Raw genomic sequence first — 21,772 nt, 5'->3', positions numbered from 1 at the left:
TCCTACTGACATTATAAAGATGGGCAGAAAACTGTGTGAGGCCTATAGATGTCAACACATTAAATAAGCAAACAACCGTTCATAACAAATATAGTTCTAAACAACAAGCTTCAGCCAAACATCAATATTTTTGTAATCTGACCCAAAACAACAACGTTGAAACTGACATAACTATAACCTTAAGATCTTTCTGATGAGTGTCTTTATATATTTTTTAAATAAGAAGCATGACTGACATTTATCTAGGATTGCATAAAACATAATTGATAGTAAAGTTTTGTGTGAAGAGACAGAAGTATTCCTCTTCCCCAACTAGCCATAACCCAACTGGGCATAAACAAACTGACAGACGTTAATCCGAATTATCGATTCCCTTAACCACAATTTGGAACTCGTTAATAAACTCTGCTTAACCTGGTTGCCATTAACTGTGGCCAACGCCAGTGTTGATATAATGCTTAACCGCACAATTATGACTGCAAGGGAAAGGAGGGAGAATTTGTACACAATTTGTACACAAGAAGGGGGGAAATACACAATACTCCTTATCTCTCAAGCATTGTTAACAGATCAGGGCCATTATGTTTACACCTGCACACTATGTGGCTTCTAAGACCAGTCATAGAAATGCTTCGTATAGTACTTAAGTTGCTTGTTGCTATTTAATATAAAAGGAAGGAAATGAATAGATGAAAAAATCAATACAACAAGATTGTTCTGAAAGGTCAACATGTCTTAAAGGCAAATGAACAAGTTTTATGCTTGCAGGATTTTTGTTGGAACAAATTCCATTAGAAGGATGGTCCACATACTACTGAACGCCATCCCTTAAGAAACATTTCAGCTCTGCACCAAAATCAATTCGAAATTTGCATTTTGTATTTTGGACCTTGGAAATGTGCATCCAAACAATTGTGTAAATCACAGCTAAATGCAGCCACTTAATGAGCCAGTGAAACACATCTTCCCCCATACAGCAAATCATCTCCCAGCTTTAAAATTAAACAGTAATGTTGGCTTTTCACCAATCAGTAATGTTGGCTTTTCACCAATCTAACAAAAACATTATTTATAGAAACCGAAGAACAAACCTTGTGTCCTTCAGTTATAGAACTACCACTCTAACCATACACTTCAGTTGTAATACGCTGGGAGTTCTCAGAACTGCTGTATGTGTTACCACTACATAGCATATAAACATGCAGTAAACAATATGCCAAAGCCTCAAACAAGCACCTTCACCTTCTGTATTCAGCGGAGGCCACGGCCTAAGGTCTGGGAAGTAGGAGGCATATGAGGAATTTCCTTTTTGTCTCAGCAGGAATCTTGGGACTGGTCAGTCAGGTCTTAGTAACAACAGCCAGTTTGTGGGACTAAGGACAGCATCTGCAGACCATTTCATATCTTATATATTTACTTGTAATTTCATCTAGGAAAGTATATGAACACTGCAACAGCTGAAGTGTGACGTGAATGGGTTTTTTTTCCCTTTCCTGGAGCAACCCCAGAACACACAGCAGACAACAATAGCAATTTTTTTTATCTCTATAGGAAAATATAGAAAACTTCAGACAGTCCAAGGAACTGTCAACATTCTTCTATCCCTTTTCTGGATCCCTGCTCTTTCCAATAGCCTATAACCAGCAAATGGCGATCGAGCATCTCGCCCTCTCTGATTCCAAACACTTCACTTGCAACATTTTACCTACACATATTATTACATTACTAGCTGTACCCGGCATAACATATGCCGTTGTAGCATATCTTAAAGTTCATTAATTAAGTATCATCGCAGGGGCTGCTTGGAGGCCGCCGATACAGCGCCGTCTGGCAGACCTGGGGGGCAGGGAGGTCGGGGGGAGGAGGAGCAGGTGTCCCCCTCTCCCCGGGGTTCCTGTCAGCCTTGGGCCGGCCACCCAGTTCGCATGAGATTAGGCCGGGGCCTGGGCTCGCAGCAGGCGAGTGGCCTCCCATCCAATCACCGAGGGCCCCAGCTGTGCCTCGCTCATGCTCCGGACTGTGGCACTGCCCCCTTGTGGGGGAGGGGGGATCAAAGAGGCAGAAAGGGGGGTAGGATTACCTTGGAAAGGCCGGAGGAGTCGGGCGAGGGCCTTAGCAACCTGTATCAGCGGACGTTACACATTGTTACTGTTGCTTAGCAACCTGTATCAGCTGAAGCCTTTATGGAAACATACCGAAGCGTTTTATATAGATAGATTACATTACATTTATATCCCACCTTTTTACCTCCAAGGAACCCAAGGTGCCGTACATAGTCCTCCTCCTCTCCATTTTATCCTCACAACAACTACCCTGTGAGGTAGGTTGGGCTGAGAGTCTGTGACTGACCCAAAGTCACCCAGTGAGTTTCCATGGCCGAGTGGGGACTAGAACCCGAATCTCCCGACTCCCAGTCCAACACTTTAGCCACTACACCACACTGGCTCTCATAGTGTATGTAAACATTTCTCATACATATCTGTACGAATCTGTGATAGCCAGTGTGTTTCCTTAGGCATGTACATGGTGCAAAACAAACCATCTGGCACCTTTACACGATTGTGACTGTATGTTTTACCCACATATCTATTAATGTGTTTATTTATTTATTTATATTTTATTTCTTTAATACCTCATGGACAAAGTCTCTCTAGACCAAAGATGGGGAGCTTGTGGCTCTCCAGATGATGTTGACTCCCACCACCCTCAGTCAGCATGACTAATGGTCGGTGATGGGAGTTGGAGAGCCACAGGTTTTCCATCCCTGGTCCAGGCATTGTAGAGATGTCATATCACAAGACACGTTAAACATTTTTGTCTTGAAAATGGTTTCTGCCTAATTACAGAATTGTGTACATGCACACACTTTGTAGGTTGCTAGGAGAGAGATGAAAGACTGAGCTAGACTCCTGTGCATATGCTTAGGGTCAAGATGTGGAGCGCCTTTAATACTACTAAGTTGCAGCTAGCAGATACCTTTCCTAGTCCATTTTTAATTTCATCTTATCTTCACTCAATACATCAGAGAAGGAGAAAGGTTTTATCTGTAGCGTTGATGACGTATTCAGCAAGGCACTCATTCCAATAAAGCTTTTATTTTGCAAATGCTTATATGTCTGAACTTTTCAAGTATCAGAACCAGTGTCTTCTCCTGGAGATATAAAAACGCCTACAAATTCAACTCATAGTTCACTCACCTCCAGTTTTTGTTTTTTCAACTCAGGCTCATGAACCTGTTGCTCCTTTTCTGACATGGGATGCTTCATTTTTTCCTTTTCCTTTTCCACCTTTTTCTTTTCTGACATGGGATGCTTTATTTTTTTCTTTTTCTTTTCCACCTTCATGTCTGAGGTTTTTCTGTCATTGGCCATTCTAGAATAAACAACTGAAAGATGTAGTTTTTCTTAAAGATGTTACATTATAATTTAATTTAATTGTCGTGTCATCCGAACTCAGGCAGCAGGGATTGTTTGAGGGGGAAGCAATCCTCAAATAACCCAACAACAGGCCATGGGAGTTGCAGACCAACAACATCTGGAGCACCACACATACCTCAACCTTGATCTATTGTGAGGCCAGATCCATTCATTTTTTTTAACAAAAATGTTAATATTGTAGTATCTCAATACTTGTGAGGTTGAATTATTTTTATTTATATATTTATGGTTACGTTGTTGTTTGGTTCTGTGATTGTAAACCACCTCAAAGGCATTTGCCAGTATACTTAATAAATAAATTGCAATTAACAACATACAAATATATTAACTTTCTCCCCGTACAACATCTAACCAGGAATACAAGCAGGACAGAGAACAGTGGATTCATAGTTAAACACGGTACCAGACTTCCTATTTCAAAGCTCCTCTGCATTTAATAACATACTGCAGCACTAGATTAGGAGCACATTCACCAAAATCCTTCTTTAAATGCAACCATTAAAGCCCCATTCCGTAATCAATCTGACAACAATTGAGGGTGGACTCATGTTCAGGCTATTAAAAATAACCTGGAAAGAACTGGTGGATCGGCTTTACTTTCATGCAGCTGATTAATTGCTGCATTTGAAAACAGAAATTAATTGTCCCCCAGGCGAGTTGGACTAGTGAGCTGGGGATTAACTCCATCTATAATGTGCTACACAGTGCCATTGCTAGAGGCATCTAGGCTAGTTTGGTGTGCCATGCTCCACAAGAACAGACGGCAGAGTACCTTGCTGACAACACACTAAGCTGGATAATGTGGACAGATGTACAGGCATTTAGGTTTTGGACAAGATATACTCTGCCTGAATTCATTTAAAGAAAAAAGGGGAAAGCAGCAGTGTACATAAAAAGTGTACATAAAAAACCCACACTCGAATGGTCTAAGACCAGCACTAATATGTGTTCTAAATCAATAAAATTGCCTACATGATCTAGAAACAACAGCGAAACATTTTAAGGAAATGTTTCTACCTCTGACTGAGACAGACATTGTGAGCAGTCATTTCTACAGACTGCAGATTCCAAGTTTCTTTGGAAATATTATAATCCAGCCCTCTCATGAAAAAAACATAGGAAGTATCTCCTATCCTGAAGAAAATTGCACAAGGGGCCACCACCAGCTCTTCTGTATTAATAAAGATGCAAAAGTTGCACAAGGGACCACTCACAACAGCAGTAAAAGTTAATAAATTAGCATAACAAAGCAAGGAGTAATGCATTATCTATTGAACCACTGTTGTGAGTGGCCACTGTACATTTCATTTAGCTCTTGCAAAGAAATGTCAGATTATACTTGCTTTTGGTGACCATTTGACCCCACTGTTGACAGTTTTCTATTCATATATGTATCTGTAGAGATACATCTGTAATGTATCTGGCAAAGTGGGTTCCGGCCCACAAAAGCTTCTGCCATGATAAATTTGTTAACTGTTTGAGATGCCACAATGGTGTTCCAATTGTTTCTGTTCCCGTTTTCTATCCATATATATGGATAGAACTATCACTCTTGAAGTACACAACTTTTTTTCCTCTATGAACTGCTAAATGTAAAGTAGGAGCAAGCATAGATTGCATCTTCCAGCAGAATAGCTGCATTAGTCTCTTGTAGCGACACTTTCAAGACTAATAGATTCGTTGTAGCATAAGCTTTTGTGGATTTGAGTCCACTTTGTCAGACTTATTAAGTGTAAACCTTAGCTGGCACTGGTAGTTGCAATATAATTATCTGTACACACACAAGAATCAGCATGATCTAGTCAATAGTGTAACAGACTAGGCAAACCTGTTTGTATCTCTTTTCAGCTGATTATGTGACCTGGGTAACAACAGTTACTGACCAGTGTTTGTCTGTTTCAGAAGAAGCTATCTTGTGGGACTTTAAGAACTATCAGATGTGTTGCGGCATAACTTTTCATGCTTTAGTCTGCTTTGTTAGATGTATGAAGTACTGCCCTCATTTGTCAGAAGTAGTGTGCATATGTACACACTCAAACGTGCCTGTGTGTGTAAACAGGCAACTTTCATTAAGTTTTATCTGAGGGGTGGGCGACTTGTGGCCCTCCAGTCAGACCTAGCCAGAATAGCCAATGGTGAGGGATTTTGTGGGGTTGCAGGCTAAAGGGAGAGGCGGGTAAGAAATAAATATATTATTATTATTACGTATTAAAACCTCTGAAGGCCCGGCTTCTTTAACTGTGTTATCCAAGACTTTATTTTTACATTTCATGAGACTGCTTACCCTCTCTTTCTCTCTCCCCTCATCTGTGTGTAATTATTGTTTATTTAGTTTATATCCCACCTTTCTGCCAAAAAATCACTCTCAAGGCAGCTACCTAAATACACACACACACACACACATCCCTGCCAACATGTAACACTTCGTGCATCTGATGAAACAGACTGTAATCCACAAAAGTTTATGCTATGATAAACCCACAAGCCTCTTTGTGTTTGGAACAAATTTAGCCCGGTCACTCCCTCCTTCCTTCCTCTCTCTCTCTGACCTACCTCACAGGATTGTTGTGAGGATAAGGGGGGGGGATAATCCCCATGGCAACACTCTGAACTTCTTAAGAGTGAAGGCTGGGCATAAACGAAGCAAATACATACGTGTGTGACAAAAGCGAGATTAAAAATTCTCTCTTTTGACCCGCATTATTTACACGCATTCGTCCAGAGCTGCGTTCACACGTTCACACGACCCTGCCTAACCCGGGAAGCAAGAGAAGCCTTTCGACTCGCTTCTCCTCCTTCCTCCGGGCCTCCCGCGAATGGGGAGCCTCCCCCTCACCCGCATCCTCGACCCGCCGCCCCTCACGCCACCCACCTCACGGTCAAGCCCGCCTGCTTTGCTGCGGCGGTCGCTGCTGACGCGCCTCCTCGTGTACATTTCAAGCCTGCCTCCCCCTTGGCGCCTCAGACCGCCCTCGCGACCCCATTGGCTACGGGCAGGCCACGCGCGAGCCCGCACTGGGCACCTTACCTGTCGGTCATGAAGTGGAGCCAATGGGAGCCTAGCATGACTCCGCTCGGCTTTTAAGCCCACCCACCCCCTCACAACGCTTCCTCTGTCCTCGTCGCCCATGTCTCCCGCGTGTGCGCGAGCGGGGGCGGAGCTCGCGGCGATCACGTGATGCGGTTATGATGGCGACGGTTAATCGTCGAGGAGGGGGAGGAAGGGGAGCGCGCATGCGCTTTATCTCTTCCCCGAGCGCTGTTATTGGTCAGGTTTTTTTCTCTCTCTCTTCCACAGAATAGGCCGAGTGAGTGACGCTCCCTCCCTCGCTTGGCGCACTACTTCAGCGCAGTGAGATGCGGAAAGCTGAAGCAGGCTTTGGATAGGCGCAGAGCGCGGGTGGGCGAAGTGATAAATTTATGGCTCGACTTGTAGATATTTCCAGAGGCAGCTCACAACATTAAAATAAACAGAGCAGGGGGAAACCACAGATAAAGCAAACCAACTCGACAGAGCCATTTGAAAGGCCTGGGGAAATTAAGTGGTAAATGACAAAATGACATTACCACACCGGCTAGGGCATGCTGGGAGTTGTAGGTCTTTCCCCATCTTAACATACATAGGATTGCAACATTTTGTGCCTACGCAGCTACATTAGACTGTAAATGCAAGGGAAATCTTTGTATCAGGGTGTTAATTCCAGCCGCCATGAGAGCCTTTTTTGGCTGAATGGCGGCATAAAAATGCTTAAATAAATAAACCAGTATTAGAAGCCATTAAAGACAAAAGTCAGCACAGAAAACTCGGTTTCAGTTCGTCCTCCCATCTCAGGTTCACCCCCATCAGCATTGGGTGTCCTCTGAACATACTCAGTCCTCACTGTGCTCTTTGGAGTTAAATATGTTTCACTTCTACAAAGCTTGGTTATTCCCCCACCCTTACGTGGATGGCATCACTTTTGGCTACATAAGCAAGAACACTTCTCACCATAGGAACAAAAATATCAATCCAGATTTAAGTGAAAAACAAATCTAATTGCCCAAGTCTACCCCAAATAGGATGCTTAGGAAATAGAAATGCCAACTGAAATAGAAATTTTGCCTGCATTTCAGTGCAGCAGTGACTAGGTTATTGACTAGACAGTGGATGGAGTATAATCTTGCACTCTTCCTCTATTATTAAATGGTTCCAGGCTCCCTCTTGTCAGCAGTAGGAAGAGCCATGACTATATTTGCCAGCATTCACCGTTGAAAGAAATGTATTTGCTGGAATATTTACAAAAGACAGAACTTGTGTTCATTCCTTTTAAAGGCAGGCATAAAACCGTTGGCATAAAAAGTGATTCTCTTCATTGTGACACCCTGTGGCTGGATCAGATACTGCAACCACAAGTCCCATAGATATTAGGAAGTGGGGTAGAAACCCTTTGCCCCAGCTACAAAGGAGCTGTAATCTTATAGCTAAAGATTAAAATATCGTAACCAGAATCAATCCACAAGTTTAAAGTAGCATTGACGGATGGTTTCTGCTCCCACCTATGGGCTAATTCTGGCATGGCATGTTGGGAATGGTCTTCCTAAATCTCACACCCCCCTTCTTAGTTAAAATTTGGCAGAGGATAAGAATGCACACAGAGCATGGCTTAGCATGTCTAGACAGAAAAAAGGTCCTAAAATGTTGGGAGTTGTAGGGTTTTTTTTCATTCTAAGCATGCATAGAATTGAACCCTTAGTTACGTTGGCAAAACAGCAAGAACTGAGCTGTGTGGAATCCTAACTGAATGAGTACGCTCTATCTTGCATAAATCACGCTGGAGACTCTGGATCAAAATAAGAAAGGTCGCATTTATTGCAGGAAATACGTGTGGCATAGAAAGGTCCCTATTTCTGGCTAACCAAAGATCTCAACTCAAGACGGAGACCCCAAAAGATGTCTTCCTCATATTGAGACAGTAGCTAAATCCTGTCGTTTTTTCCTGTATAATATTGCCAGGATTCGATCATTTTTGTTTGTCTCTTCTGCCAAGACTCTTGTTCATGCATTGGTTATTTCTCGGTTGGACTACTGCAACCTTCTTCTCACTGGCCTTCCTTCTTCTCACATCAGTTCGTTGGTTTCTGTTCACCACTCTGCTGCTAAGATCATCTTCTTGGCTCGCCGCTCAGACCATGTTACTCCACTTCTGAAATCTCTTCATTGGCTTCCAGTTCACTTCAGAATCCAATATAAACTTCTCCTGTTGACCTACAAAGCTTTTCACTGTCTAGCTTCCTATCTTTCCTCTCTCATCTCACACTATTGCCCCGCTCGTGCTCTTCGCTCCTCTGATGCCATGTTTCTCACCTGCCCAAGGGTCTCTACTTCCCTTGCTCGGCTTCATCCATTTTCTTCTGCTGCCCCTTACGCCTGGAACGCTCTTCCAGAACATTTGAGAACTACAAGTTCAATCGCAGCTTTTAAAGCTCAGCTAAAAACTTTTCTTTTTCCTAAAGCTTTTAAAACTTGATTTTGTTCTGACTTTTATACTGTTAGTTTTACTCTACCCTGTGCCTGTTTGGTGCATTCTCTTCCCCTCCTTATTGTTTTATTATGATTTTATTAGAATGTAAGCCTATGCGGCAGGGTCTTGCTATTTTATTGTTTTACTCTGTACAGCACCATGCACATTGATGGCCCTATATAAATAAATAATAATAATAATGAGAGGCAAGAGGAAGGAGAAGGAAGGGAGCACCCAAAGGAAGGTCAGCACAAGAAGTAGTACATTTGCTGCTATCTTTGGTTCACTATAGTATATCTATTCTTTTCTGCTTGCAGCGTACTAGTTTGGATGATATGGGGTTGGTTTCAAGGAGGTCCCATGCCTGAAGCTCCAGAGAACTACCATCACCAGAAAATCAGTTTATTCGAAAGAAATTTACATACAAAAATAGGATAGAAAAGATACAGAAGTTTTAGAGAGCTAAATATTGGCAGCATAGAACAGGATGAGGTAGTTTGGGATCTAGGTTGTAGGACATCAGCTTTTTGTTTTGCACCTGAAACAGAAGAACAGAGCGATTAGCCAGCCGCAAGTTATAGCTAATGAAGACCAATTCATTATTCATTAAATCTGCCTACTCCTTTGGTACACTGCAGAAAAGACGCAAAACTATCACGGGAGAAGCAGGACACTGGCATTTACCTGTTTTGCAGAAAGTTTGGAGATATCTTGTTGGATTCCAGCGATCTCATTAGAGCGGCACACCTGTAAAGGAACACCCACACTCAGTATCCTGCTTTCAGCAACCAGAAGAGCCGTTTTAATTTTGAGCGGCATGCCCCCTTCGATCGTTCGTGAAACCTCACTGCACAAAGCAAAGGGACCGGCACCTAAGGGGAAATTTTGCCATGTTAGGAGAAAGCTACGATGGTTCACAAGCCAACTAGAATGGGCATTTCTCAGTACACAGAGTAAGGGTCTAACTTTCCAAGTCCACAGTGTCATGTCAGCCTATGCCTTTGGGGCTGTGGGCCCATTAGGCAATTTGAGAAACTCATAGGCACCACCACAAAATGGCCACCATGGGAGGCATGGCAAAGGACAAGACATCTGCCCCAAAGACTTGAGTACAAGGCAGAAGTGGGCTGAGCCCCAACACACTAAACGACTCTTTGCCCAGAGATTTCAGCACCAACAGAAATGTTATTTCACAGCAATCTCAACTGCCAGTAAAAAAATGGGTTTTTCCATTTTAATGTGATGAGCAGCAGCACCTTGGTGGATGCCAAAAAGGCTGTCTGGGGACATTATTTTTTTGGGGGGGGGATTTCTGTGTTTAAGTTTTATTTATTTATTATTTATGATAGCCAGTGTGGCATAGTGGCTAGAGTGTTGGACTGGGACTTGGGAGATCCAGGTTCTAGTCCCCACTCAGCCATGGAAGCTCACTGGGTGACTTTGGGCCAGTCACAGACTCTCAGCCCAGCCTTCCTCACAGGGCTGTTGTTGTGAGGATAAAATGGAGAGGAGGATAAAATGGATACAAAGATAGTTAACAGAACATATAGGTAGCCTCTCGTCTCAACTCACAGCTGCCCCGTAGCATTTCTGACATTGCGTGGGTATCTTCACACACATTGAACTGGACACTCCAACCCAATGTGAACTCCAACCCAATGTGAGCCCCTATCTAGACAGGGATAACCTGGCTTCAGTCGTCCATGCTCTTGTAACCTCCAAGTTAGATTACTGCAATGCACGCTACGTAGGGCTGCCTTTGAAGACAGTTTGGAAGCTGCAGCTCGTGCAAAATGCAGCGGCCAGATTGATTTCGGGAACCAGAAGGTTTGACCATATAACACCTGCTCTGGTCCGCTTGCACTGGCTGCCTGTATGTTTCCGAGCCCAATTCAAGGTGCTGGTTTTGACCTATAAAGCCTCACACAGCTTGGGACCATAATACCTGACGGAACGCCTCTCCCGACGTGAATATACCCGGTCACTACGTTCAACATCTAAGGTCCTCCTCCAGGTGCCTACTCCGAGAGAGGCTCGGGGTGTGGCAACAAGGGACAGGGCCTTTTCGGTGGTGGCCCCCAGACTGTGGAATGATCTCCCTGATGAAGCTCGCCTGGCACCAACGCTGCTATCTTTCCGGCGCCAGGTTAAGACTTTCCTCTTTGCCCAGGCAAATAGTGGCACATCTTAATCACCCACACGTTTAGTTTTGTAATGTTTTTTAATGCTTTATGTGTGTATGTTCTGTGTTTTAGAATTTTAAATTTTGTAGAATTTCTGTAAACCGCCCAGAGAGCCCTGGCTATGGGAGCGGTATATAAGTGCAATAAATAAATAAATAAATGTGCACTCTGTGTGCGCTCAAGTGCACACTGTTGCTTGCCATGCACTACCACTGAACCCTGGCTCCACCCCCACCGAGGACGTGGCACCACAGACGGGCTCGCAATGTGATCTGCGCACTTGTAAGCGCATCAGTATTCTTGCACTTCAACCTGCCTTCGTTTTGTACTTCCGCATCAGAAAGCACAAAGTTACAACATTCCCATTTTGCAGGCAAGTAACCACAGCTTTTCCTGCTGTTCATAACAAAGCAGGGAAACTGAACTGGACACAAATCTCAATATTAATCCACTGCCTTCCTAGAGCATGATAAACCTAGTGCATCATACGGTGTCACCATACGGAGAAAAAAAATAAGACGTGAATTGGCTTGCAAAAGATCACGGCAAGGAAGCGAGGCAGTCAAGCCAAGCACACAGTCCTCAGAGATGGTGACCTTTGAGGCGCTCAGAAGATTGTGTTGGCTTTAAAAACCCTCTTTAACGTGGCTCAAAAATTCGAAACATTGCCTGCATTCAGCGGCTTGAGGCCACAGGGATGCCGGCTTCCCAAGCCAGTAGACTTACCCTGCTTTTGACATGGCACGGCCTTGTCCTTGGCAGGCATGATCCAGAGGGTGCCGATGCTGGAGGCAGAAGTTTCCGTGACACTGCTCACAAACCAGCTTCATCATCTCTCTCTTTTTGCAGCCCGACTTGAAGCACTTGTTTGTGAAGATCTGAAGGCGGAAAATATCCCGTTAAAACTAAAGCAGGCTAAATGGAGAGTCCTGCAAACATTCTGCACGCCTACTACCCTTTTACGGTTGCCGTGCTAGGCACACTCGGCGACCTTGGGCCAGTCACCGGCTCTCAGCCTAACCTACCTCACAGGGTTGTTGTGAGGATAAAATGGAGGACCATGTAAGCCATTTGGATTCCTTGCAAGAAGTAGTAAAAAAAAAAAGCGGAATACAAGGGTAATAATAAAAATACAAAGCAAAGTTCTCAGAATGATGGTTAAGCTTCAGCTGCCATGCACATCCAGCCCAGGGGGGTTGTGTTCCTTACCTTTTGTTTCTGCTGGGCGGAATCATGTTTACAGTCTCTGTCCATATGAGCACCAACCACTGCATCAGGCATCTCCCCCTTTCTTACTGGGACAGGAGAATTACAAAGAGGACAGACTGGAACCTGCACATCCTAAAAGAATTACCAGATGTTAAGTTAAGAAAGATGGCAGCAAAAACAACAGCAGTGACGTATTAAGGCAGCCTGCCCCAACCTGGTGCTCTCCAGAAATATTGAACTGCAACTCCCATCATTCCCAGAAAGCATGGCTGATGGCTAGGAACGTTGGGATTTGTTGTCTAAACATCTAGGCTGGGAAGAGTTAAGCCCATCTCTCATATTTTCCAGTTTGGGGCAATTTTAACAGAACCACATTCTGGACCAAGCAACCCAGAACCATGATCAAGATCTCAGCTGCTTTGTGAATCCATGGCTCAGAAGAGCTCTAAACTGGGATTACATCTTCTCATGCTTTTAGCTGTGATTGTAGCCCTGTTTTTGTCTATTGGGTACCCAGAAGAAGAAAGTCCACTTGAGGTCATTTCTAAGAGCCAAGATATTTTTGTTCTCCAAGCATCTCTACAGAATCTCAGCCACGCCCCTTCCCCCAGCTACACTTTTCCCGCTACTTCCTTAACCTTCGCTTCTCCCTTCACAAGAATATCTCAGGTTGTAAACTCCTTGGGGCAGAGATCTATCTGCCCTCCTTATGCTACATAACATCATGGAACAGCAAGAGTGCTGCGTGAATAACTTGAATTTTAAAAACATCACTACCTAGCTACGCAACGCTGGACTTCCATGTCACACACTGGTCATGTACAATGCTTTTCATGTGCCTATATTACCTTCTTGTGCGCAGAAAGACACTTGTGCCGGTTATACGCAATGTGGTTTTTGCAGAAGACCTCCTCACATGCATCACATTTCAGGGGTAGAAAGTCTACAATGAAAAGAACCAACATGTAGCACAAGGACTTAACAGATATTTACCTACCCAGACACTAACAGCATCGTCTGAAGCCTTCTCCAGGTGGCCCCAGCAAAGGAGACAAGGCAGGTAGCTTCAAGAGAGAGGGTATTTTCACTAATAATAATAATAATAATAATAATAATAATATATTTATTTGTTACCTGCCTCTCCCTCTGGATCGAGGTGGGGTACAACACAAATAAAAACACTAGTCCCGGAGAGATTCACATGGAGCATTTTGGTCTTTTTGGCTTCCGGTGAGCCTTATTTTCCCACGCATTTTAGGAACTGTTTGTAGTGCTTTTAGAGCTTTGCACTGTTTCATCCCTTCTGTTGCTTTTATTATGCGCCATGGCTAATTTTATCTTGACTTTTATCCAATGTGTTTTAGTTTGTTTTTACTCGAGTTGTTTTTGTGCTATTCTGTATTTTTATGCTTTAATTTGTATGCTGCCCAGAGAGCTCAGGTTATTGGCCGGTTTAAAAATGTAATGGAGGAATAAAAATAAGATGATTAAATGTAGGACTGTCTTACAGCCAATCGCCATCCTACTTTTAATAGTCTCTAAATAGCCAGATATATATTCACAGGGAAAACCGTTCAGACACTGAGATATATTTAAGGAAAAGAATTCATGTATTTTTTGATTAGCAATTACCACTAGCCCCCTCTTGAAACCTATAAATATTACAGTCCGCTGTTCCTCTAGAAAGAGCTGAAGGCAGCATACATAGTTTATTTAAAAGAATTTTTTAACCCAATGCTTCCAACAAATTGAAGTTTAAAACAATTTACAATTAAAAACTACAACCCTTTTAGGTAGATTGGGGTTAAAAATATTGTTTACTCATGAGTAAGCCCATTACGTTTCAGAGAAGTTACTGCCTGTTAAACATATATAAGACTGCAGCCTAAGTGAGCATCATAACTGAGGAGAATTTGAATCCAAAACTCCAACACATAAGCTAGTATACAACACTGGCTCTAATAGTTTACATACAGCAATTTGGCCTTGAAATACGTCGGTTTAATCCCCAATCCATAAAGAACTGGTGCCTATATTTTCTTATTTTCCTTTTCCCTCCACATCCCTTATTAAGTATTTTATTTATTTATTTATTTATTTATTTGCAAGCACCTCTGGACTGCTGCTCCTCCTTCTAGCGGGCACTCCATCCTTAAGGAAAGATTTCTTTTTGGAAAAGGTCTAAATACACCCCACTGCATGTCAATGGATTCTTACCTAACTGCTTGCAAGTCTTCTCCGAACAGTGTTTACCCAAGTCCGGGAATTCCATTATGGGGACGCTGCTTCCTTCTCTCCAACCTCTTTGCCACCTACAGGAAGAGGGTTTATGAGTTCAGATGCTTTGGCTTTCCAGCAGGAGAACTCAGCCACACACAGAGTGGCTGTTCACACAACACAGCTGCTGCCAAACCATGGGTTGTTTGTTGAACCATGGGTTAGCACAGTGGTTCCCAAAGTGGGCGGGTACCGCCCCCTTGGAGGCGGTGGGATTGCATAGGGGGGTGTTAAGAGGCAAGGGGGCGGCGATGGGGAGCACTAAGAGGCAAAGGGGCAGCAGAGGGTGCCCGAGAAGCGCCTCTCCAGAAGGTCTAAAAACCCAGGGACATTTTTATGGGAGAAGGTAGTTTGGTCCCAAGCCATACAGGGGAAGAATCCACACATGTATTAATACTAAAGTCCTTTTAATGGTGAATTGAAATGTTTCAAAAGCACCAAAACGCTAATGAAGAGACATACCCTGCTTGGTGTGCCCCGTCACGCCGGCTGCAAAACAGAGGCGTTCGCTCTCTTTTCCCTCCCTCCCTCGGCAAGCCTGCGGCAGGTGCTTCCCATTTAAAGAGGCCAAATGAGCTACAAAATGACATTGCGCTGAAGCCAAAGTTTAAGAAATCGTACCAGGAGTTTTGGTTACAGAAGGAAATTTCTGATTGCTATCTTGTACTATGGAGAGTGGTTCAGAAGCTCCTGGTTGCATTTTCAACATCACATTTGGTGGAATGTGGTTTTAGTGTGGTCTGCTTACTTCTCTCCAAGCAAAGAAATTGACTCCAGATTACTAAACGTGATGATTTAAGACTCATGTTAAGTGACTTTAAACCAGACATTGGGAAACTGATATCACTTCATCAAGCCCATCCATCACAATAAGAATTTACAGAATAGTGAGGTACTCTACCCTAGTTACTAAATGTGATATCTAATATTCTTGCTAAATGACTATCAGACTTTGAAAAGATGATATCACTGGATCAAGTTCATCAATTATGTTTAATTGAATAAACTAAAGAAATGTAATTGGATTTTGAATAAATATTCAATTAGTTGTTATTGTTTTGAATTTTATTGTTATTATCTTCCTTAGTGGGTTGTTGAAAACCGCTATTCTGAATAATGGTTTTTACAGTGTAGGGTAGGGGGCGCTGGGCATGAGTTTGTGGAACCAAAGGGATGATTACCTGAAATAGTTTGGGAACCACTGGGTTAGCATGTTGTCTGAACCCAGGCCTTTTCCCACAGGGTAGTTTGATAACAACCCTGAACAACTCATCAACAAACCATGGGTTCTCAAGGCAGCTTGTTTGGAAACATAAGCCACACCGCACGATTAACAAGCCACCCTGTGGAAAATGCCTTGGCTTCAGACAAGTGCATTTATTTATTTATTACATTTTTATACCACCCAATAGCCGCAGCTCTCTGGGCGGTTCACAAAAATTAAAAACCATAATAAAACAACCAACAGGTTAAAAGCACAAATACAAAATACAGTATAAAAAGCACAACCAGGATAAAACCATGCAGCAAAATTGATATAAGATTAGAACAGTAAAAATTAAATTTAAGTTAAAATTAAAATTGTAAACCGCCCAGAGAGCTTCAGCTGGGGGGCGGTATATAAATGTAATAAAATAAATAAATAAATAAATAAAATAATAAGTGTTAAAATACTGAGAGAATAAAAAGGTCTTCAGCTGGCGACAAAGGAGTACAGTGTAGGCACCAGGCGGACCTCTCTGGGGAGCTCATTCCACAACCGGGGTGCCACAGCGGAGAAAGCCCTGCTCCTAGTAGCCACCTGCCTCACTTCCTTTGGCAGGGGCTCACAGAGAAGGACCCCTGTGGATGATCTTAAGGTCCAGGCAGGTACATATGGGAGGAGGCGTTCCTTCAAATAACCTGGCCCCAAACCGTTTAGGGCTTTAAATGTCAATACCAGCACTTTGAATCGGGCCTGGACTGGCAGCCAATGAAGTTGTAAAAGGACTGGCGTGATGTGATCTCGCCGGCCAGTTATTATTTGTAATTTTTGTGACCCACCCAGAGAGCTTCATCTATTGGGATGTATAGACATAAAAATAACAATATAGTATACAGAAGCATACAGGAAGGAAGGAGGAAAACAAACATTAAGAGTTAAAGAAGAAATCAATCTGCATGAAACTACACAACTAGCTCCTGCCTATCTCTCCTCTCTCATCTCACACTATTGCCCCGCTCGTGCTCTCCGCTCCTCTGATGCCATGCTTCTCGCCTCTACTTCCCTTACTCGGCTTCGTCCTTTTTCTTCTGCTGCCCCTTACGCCTGGAACGCTCTTCCAGAACATTTGAGAACTACAAGTTCAATCGCAGCTTTTAAAACTCAGCTAAAAACTTTTCTGTTCCCTATAGCTTTTAAATATTGAGTTTGTTCTGACTCTATACTGTTTAGCTTCACCCTACCCAGTGCCTGTTTACACTTCCCTGTGCCTGTTTGCATTCTCTTTCCCTCCTTATTGTTTACTACAACTTTATTAGATTGTAAGCCTATGCGGCAGGGTCTTGCTATTTACTGTGTAATCTGTACAGCACCATGTACACTGATGGTGCTATATAAATAAATAAATAATAATAATAATAGCCCCTTTCCCGTCACTCACCAGACCACACAAGACGCTGCGCGCTTACTGCTTGAATCAACAGAGCGCTGCAGCTGGAGCTTTATGTAGCTAAATACTATTTGCTGAGTCATCGCCCACTTCCGCGCCTCCAAACCCTGACGTCATACCGCCATCCGACCAATCCGGGCCATTCTCGTGAGTTCTGCTGAATCACGCCGCGCACCGGCGAAGGGACAGGCCGCCTCTCCGCGGGGCGAATTGCGCTGAGTCAGCGTCCTGCTATGGGTCTCCTCGGAAGTAAGACCAGCTCGACTTACCCCCCCCCCAGTACATACGACTGCAGCCTCGCTGCTGAGGAAGTCCCATTGACATTGGTGAAGCTGACTTCCGAGTAAACGTGCAAAAGGATCGGGGCTGCAAGGGAGCAGGCTAGATGAACTCGCCCTGAGATCAATGTCATCACCGCTGACTTTTCCGTGGAAGAATGCGGTTGATCGCGGAAGGCAGCCTCAAGACGGGAGCAAGCTGCTGTTTTTTGAACGTCTCGGGTTGCCAGTGGGGAATTTTAACTGCTCCTGTGCAGATAACAGCGGCTTGAGCTGCAAATATAAGCCGATTATAGTGATCTTGTTTGTTCATGCAACGGACTAAGGACGGAATCCTATGCATATTTAGAAAGAAAAAAGGCCTACAACGCCCACAATCCTTTTTTTTTCTATCTAAACATAGAATCATAAAACATAGAATCATAGAATAGCAGAGTTGGAAGGGGCCTACAAGGCCATCGAGTCCAACCCCCTGCTCCATGGAGGAATCCACCCTATATAAAACATAGGATCGAGCCTTTAAAAGGCTCAAAAGCAGGTCAGGCTGGGTTTTGCAGCCAGTCGGCAATCCTAAAACAATGGTGAGCAGACAACTTTGTAGGATTTATGAAGACCGGCTCGAAATCTCAAGATGTGAAGGTTTTGGACCCTGCCCCCTCCAGGAAAAGCCAATACCCCTTTGACGTTTCAAAATTATTTAATTAGTTAATTACATTTATATACTAGGGTGACCATATGAAAAGGAGGACAGGGCTCCTGTATCTTTAACAGTTGCATAGAAAAGGGAATTTCAGCAGGTGTCATTTGTATATATGGAGAACCTGGTGAAATTCCTTCTTTGTCACAACAGTTAAAGCTGCAGGAGCTATACTAGAGTGACTAGATTTAAAAGAGGGCAGGGCACCTGCAGCTTTAACTGTGGTGATGAAGAGAGAATTTAATCAGGTTCCCCATATATACAAACGACACCTGCTGAAATTTCTTTTTCAATACAACTGTTAAAGATACAGGAGCCCTGCCCTCTTTTAAATCTGGTCACTCTAGTATAGCTCTTGCAGCTTTAACTGTGGTGATGAAGAGGGAATTTCACCAGGTTCTCCATATATACAAATGACCTCCTTTACATAGGGTCACCCTAACTGCCCCATAGCCGAAGCTCTCTGGGCAGTTTACAAAAGTTAAAACAATGAAAATTAAAATAGATATACAAAATTTAAAACCACTAAAAGTATAAATACATCAATATTCATTTAAAACAATTATTCTCAGGTCAGTTATAAAATCAGCATGTGCTGTTAAATGCTGTTAATAATAAAATATAATAATAATAACAACAACAACAACAACAATAATAATAATATTCCAGGGCCTCCCCCCCCCAAAAAAACCCCCAGTTATTTATTTTGGGTTGTTTTTCCCTCCAGGCCTTCACATATCACAACAAAGGCCTATGATGTTTTCAACGATAATGACTAAGCTGAATGTATGCTCTACTCCATGGTGAAATCAGGACACAGGGATCATGTGAGTCCCTCTCACTGCCTTACATCATCCTCACAGGACTCTGACTCATGTGTCCACATGGGATAGCTCCACCTTGGATAGCTCTTTTATAGCTCCATTCCACGTACCTGTTTCCCTCGAATTATCCTCTACAGTGCTAAGCTGTCCTTGTTGTTGTTGCTAGCTAAATCACACCCCGGACGGCAGGGCTCCTAAGATCCTTTGCATACCATAGGGTGACCCTATGGAAAGGAGGACAGGGCTCCTGTATCTTTAACAGTTGCATAGAAAGGGGAATTTCAGCAGGTGTCATTTGTATATATGGAAAACCTGGTGAAATTCCCTCTTCATCACAACAGTTAAAGCTGCAGGAGCTATACTACAATGACCAGATTTAAAAGAGGGCAGGGCACCTGCAGCTTTAACTGTTATGATGAAGAGGAAATTTCACCAGGTTCCCCATATATACAAATGACACCTGCTGAAATTTCCTTTTCAGTACAACTGATAAAGAAACAAGAGCCCTGTCCTCCTTTCCATATGGTCACCCTAGCATACCAGGAAAAGGGTTCAAGGGGGGAAATGTAAAAAAAAAAATCATTTAAAAATCAACGGATGACCCAATCTAATTCAAATTTGGTATGTTTAAAGCTCTCCTTAATATCTATTACTGTGCCAATTTTGATGTCTATCTTTAAAACTTACGCAGATGTAAGCATTTGTTTAATTTATCTTTAAACATGTCAAATCCTCCCCCTGCGCCCCCAGTGGCCACTCGGAAAACAACAAATTTTTCGCTCCAAAACTAGTAGCAAAATAGGTCGGGTCTTTTGGTTTTATAGCACAATGAAAGCAGGATGCATGCGAGTACTTCACAGTCAGAGCAGATTATAAACGGGAAAACTTCAGAGTACTACACAATAAAAGCACTTTATAAGCTGGAAAACTTCGGAGTTCTTTGCGCTCCATTCGCAGTGATTGCACAGTATAACGCTGGTGTGATAAAGCTTTTTGTCTGGAGTCCTGGCTGACACCTGGAGCGGATTCTCCACCCTACTGACTTCACAGCCACCAGCTACCACTGCTGTAGGGGGAGAAATCCTATTTATCACTGTATCTTCCACTTGAAAGCTGACTCTTACCACACTCCATGAATAGCAAAAATAGATGGGGGACACGGACACACACAGAGATAAGACACTCAATCCTTGAGTGTCGTGTCCAGCCATCTCCCTGTCCAGAAACGTACAAGACATCGTGATGGCCACTAATTTGGATGGCTCTAAAAGAGGATTGGACAAATTCCTCTTTTGTCCATGATGTCCATGGCTACTAGTCCTGATGGCTCTATTCTGCCTCCTGCATCAGAGGCAGTAGGAACATGGGAAGCTGCTTCTACTGAGTTAAAACCCTTGTATTGTCTAGCCCAGTATTTATTTATTTATTTATTTATTTTATTCATTACATTTTTATACCGCCCAATAGCCGAAGCTCTCTGGGCGGTTCACAAAAATTAAAACCATAATAAAACAACCAACAGGTTAAAAGCACAAATACAACATACAGTATAAAAAGCACAACCAGGATAAAACCACGCAGCAGAAATTGATATAAGATTAAAATACAGAGTTAGAACAGTAAAATTTAAATTTAAGTTAAAATTAAGTGTTAAAATACTGAGAGAATAAAAACGTCTTCAGCTGGCGACGAAAGGAGTACAGTGTAGGCGCCTGGCGGACCTCTCTGGGGAGCTCCTTCCACAAACGGGGTGCCACAGCGGAGAAGGCCCTGCTCCTAGTAGCCACCTAGTAGTTGACAGTATTGTCAACACTGACTGGCAGTAATGGCTTTCCAGGGTTTCAAGCAGGAGTTTTTCCTGCCCTACCTGGAAATGGTGAGGATTGAATCTGGGACCTTCTGCATGCAACACAGGTACTCTACCACTGAGCCACAGCTCAGGCAGACTGTAGGCCTGTGTACACTAATTGCTGGGGAACATGGGCAGGAGGGTGATGTCACAATTATGTCCTACTAGTGGGTTCCCCATGGGCAACTGGTTGGCCATGGTGTGAACAGAGTGCTGGACTAGATGGGCCATTGGTCTGATCCAGCATCAGGGCTCTTCTGATGTTCTTATGGTGGACGTGGGTCACGGAGTCCTTCTTGTCCTGCTGACGGTTCAGAAAGTCAAAGGAGAGGAAGCCCCCTCCCCTCCTTTTTGTCCCCAGGAAACTATAGAAGACTCACATCCACCTGGTGGAAAGATGGTCTGAACCAAGACTAAATTGGTCACCTGAGCAAAACGAGCCAGAAAAAAGGTGGAGCGCTGCACAGTTATTTGGCTTATGTTGTTACTGAGGCTAAGACCTGGATCACGGTCTGTGCGGTTTGATAGAGGAGGAGTCCATCTACAGATAACAAAGGGGATGGTTGTGCGAAGGATTTGCAATTCTTAAGGAAGACTGTAAATCCAAGCGGAGAAGGAGCCCGTCTGCCAGAGGCAGGCATCGTAACGGAAAATGAGGATTAGAAATTAGCTAAGGTCTTAAGCGGTATTTTTAGACTCTCTCCCTCTCCTGACAGGTTGGGCTCTGGAGATCCAAAGGAAAGCTCCAGACCCGGCTTCGTTCAGGGAAGGATCACACAACGAGGTGAGGGATTACAGGCCGGCTAGCTTAGCGGCCGAGGAATGGGAAGAGCTAGAAATGATTTGCGGGGATTTAGCAACGGGGG

The 21,772-nt window shown here is 43.4% G+C and overlaps 2 protein-coding genes across 3 annotated transcripts in view; both read right to left on the bottom strand.

Moving 5' to 3' along the window:
* C17H7orf50 (chromosome 17 C7orf50 homolog) overlaps positions 1 to 6,344 on the bottom strand; it is a 129,187-nt gene extending 122,843 nt beyond the window's left edge. The window contains exons 1-2 of the mRNA XM_063143038.1: positions 6,310 to 6,344; positions 3,198 to 3,372 (exon numbers count right to left, since the gene is read on the bottom strand). Of these exons, the coding sequence (XP_062999108.1) occupies positions 3,198 to 3,371 (174 nt within the window). The 5' untranslated portion in view covers position 3,372; positions 6,310 to 6,344. The remainder of the gene's footprint in view (positions 1 to 3,197; positions 3,373 to 6,309) is intronic.
* Positions 6,345 to 9,324: 2,980 nt separating this feature from the next.
* On the bottom strand, positions 9,325 to 17,284 carry ZFAND2A (zinc finger AN1-type containing 2A). Of its 2 annotated transcripts, none has more exons than XR_010026245.1 (7): positions 17,250 to 17,284; positions 14,548 to 14,642; positions 13,179 to 13,273; positions 12,331 to 12,462; positions 11,848 to 11,999; positions 9,623 to 9,810; positions 9,325 to 9,476 (listed from the first exon to the last, which is right to left on the bottom strand). XR_010026245.1 is itself a non-coding variant. In XM_063143308.1 (7 exons), exons 2-7 carry the CDS (start codon positions 14,600 to 14,602, stop codon positions 9,458 to 9,460), a joined length of 516 nt encoding a protein of 171 aa, XP_062999378.1. In that variant the 5' UTR covers positions 14,603 to 14,642; positions 17,250 to 17,284; the 3' UTR covers positions 9,325 to 9,457. The 2 variants fall into 2 exon arrangements, 1 of the variants encoding a protein (XP_062999378.1); XM_063143308.1 differs by having other exon boundaries at positions 9,623 to 9,685.
* Positions 17,285 to 21,772: the final 4,488 nt, after the last annotated feature.

Source organism: Elgaria multicarinata, chromosome 17 (genome assembly GCF_023053635.1).
Source record: "Elgaria multicarinata webbii isolate HBS135686 ecotype San Diego chromosome 17, rElgMul1.1.pri, whole genome shotgun sequence".
Lineage (NCBI taxonomy): Eukaryota > Metazoa > Chordata > Lepidosauria > Squamata > Anguidae > Elgaria > Elgaria multicarinata.
This window is presented reverse-complemented; position numbering and strand designations above follow the sequence as displayed.

Excerpts from the sequence above, each read along its gene's own strand:
- ZFAND2A (XM_063143308.1), bottom strand. The coding sequence starts at position 14,602 with ATGGAATTCCCGGACTTGGGTAAACACTGTTCGGAGAAGACTTGCAAG. Across the intron at positions 13,274-14,547 it reads GAAGACTTGCAAGCAGTTAG|ACTTTCTACCCCTGAAATGT; the intron begins GTAAGAATCCAT and ends TTTTCATTGTAG. Across the intron at positions 12,463-13,178 it reads GTCTTTCTGCGCACAAGAAG|GATGTGCAGGTTCCAGTCTG; the intron begins GTAATATAGGCA and ends TAATTCTTTTAG.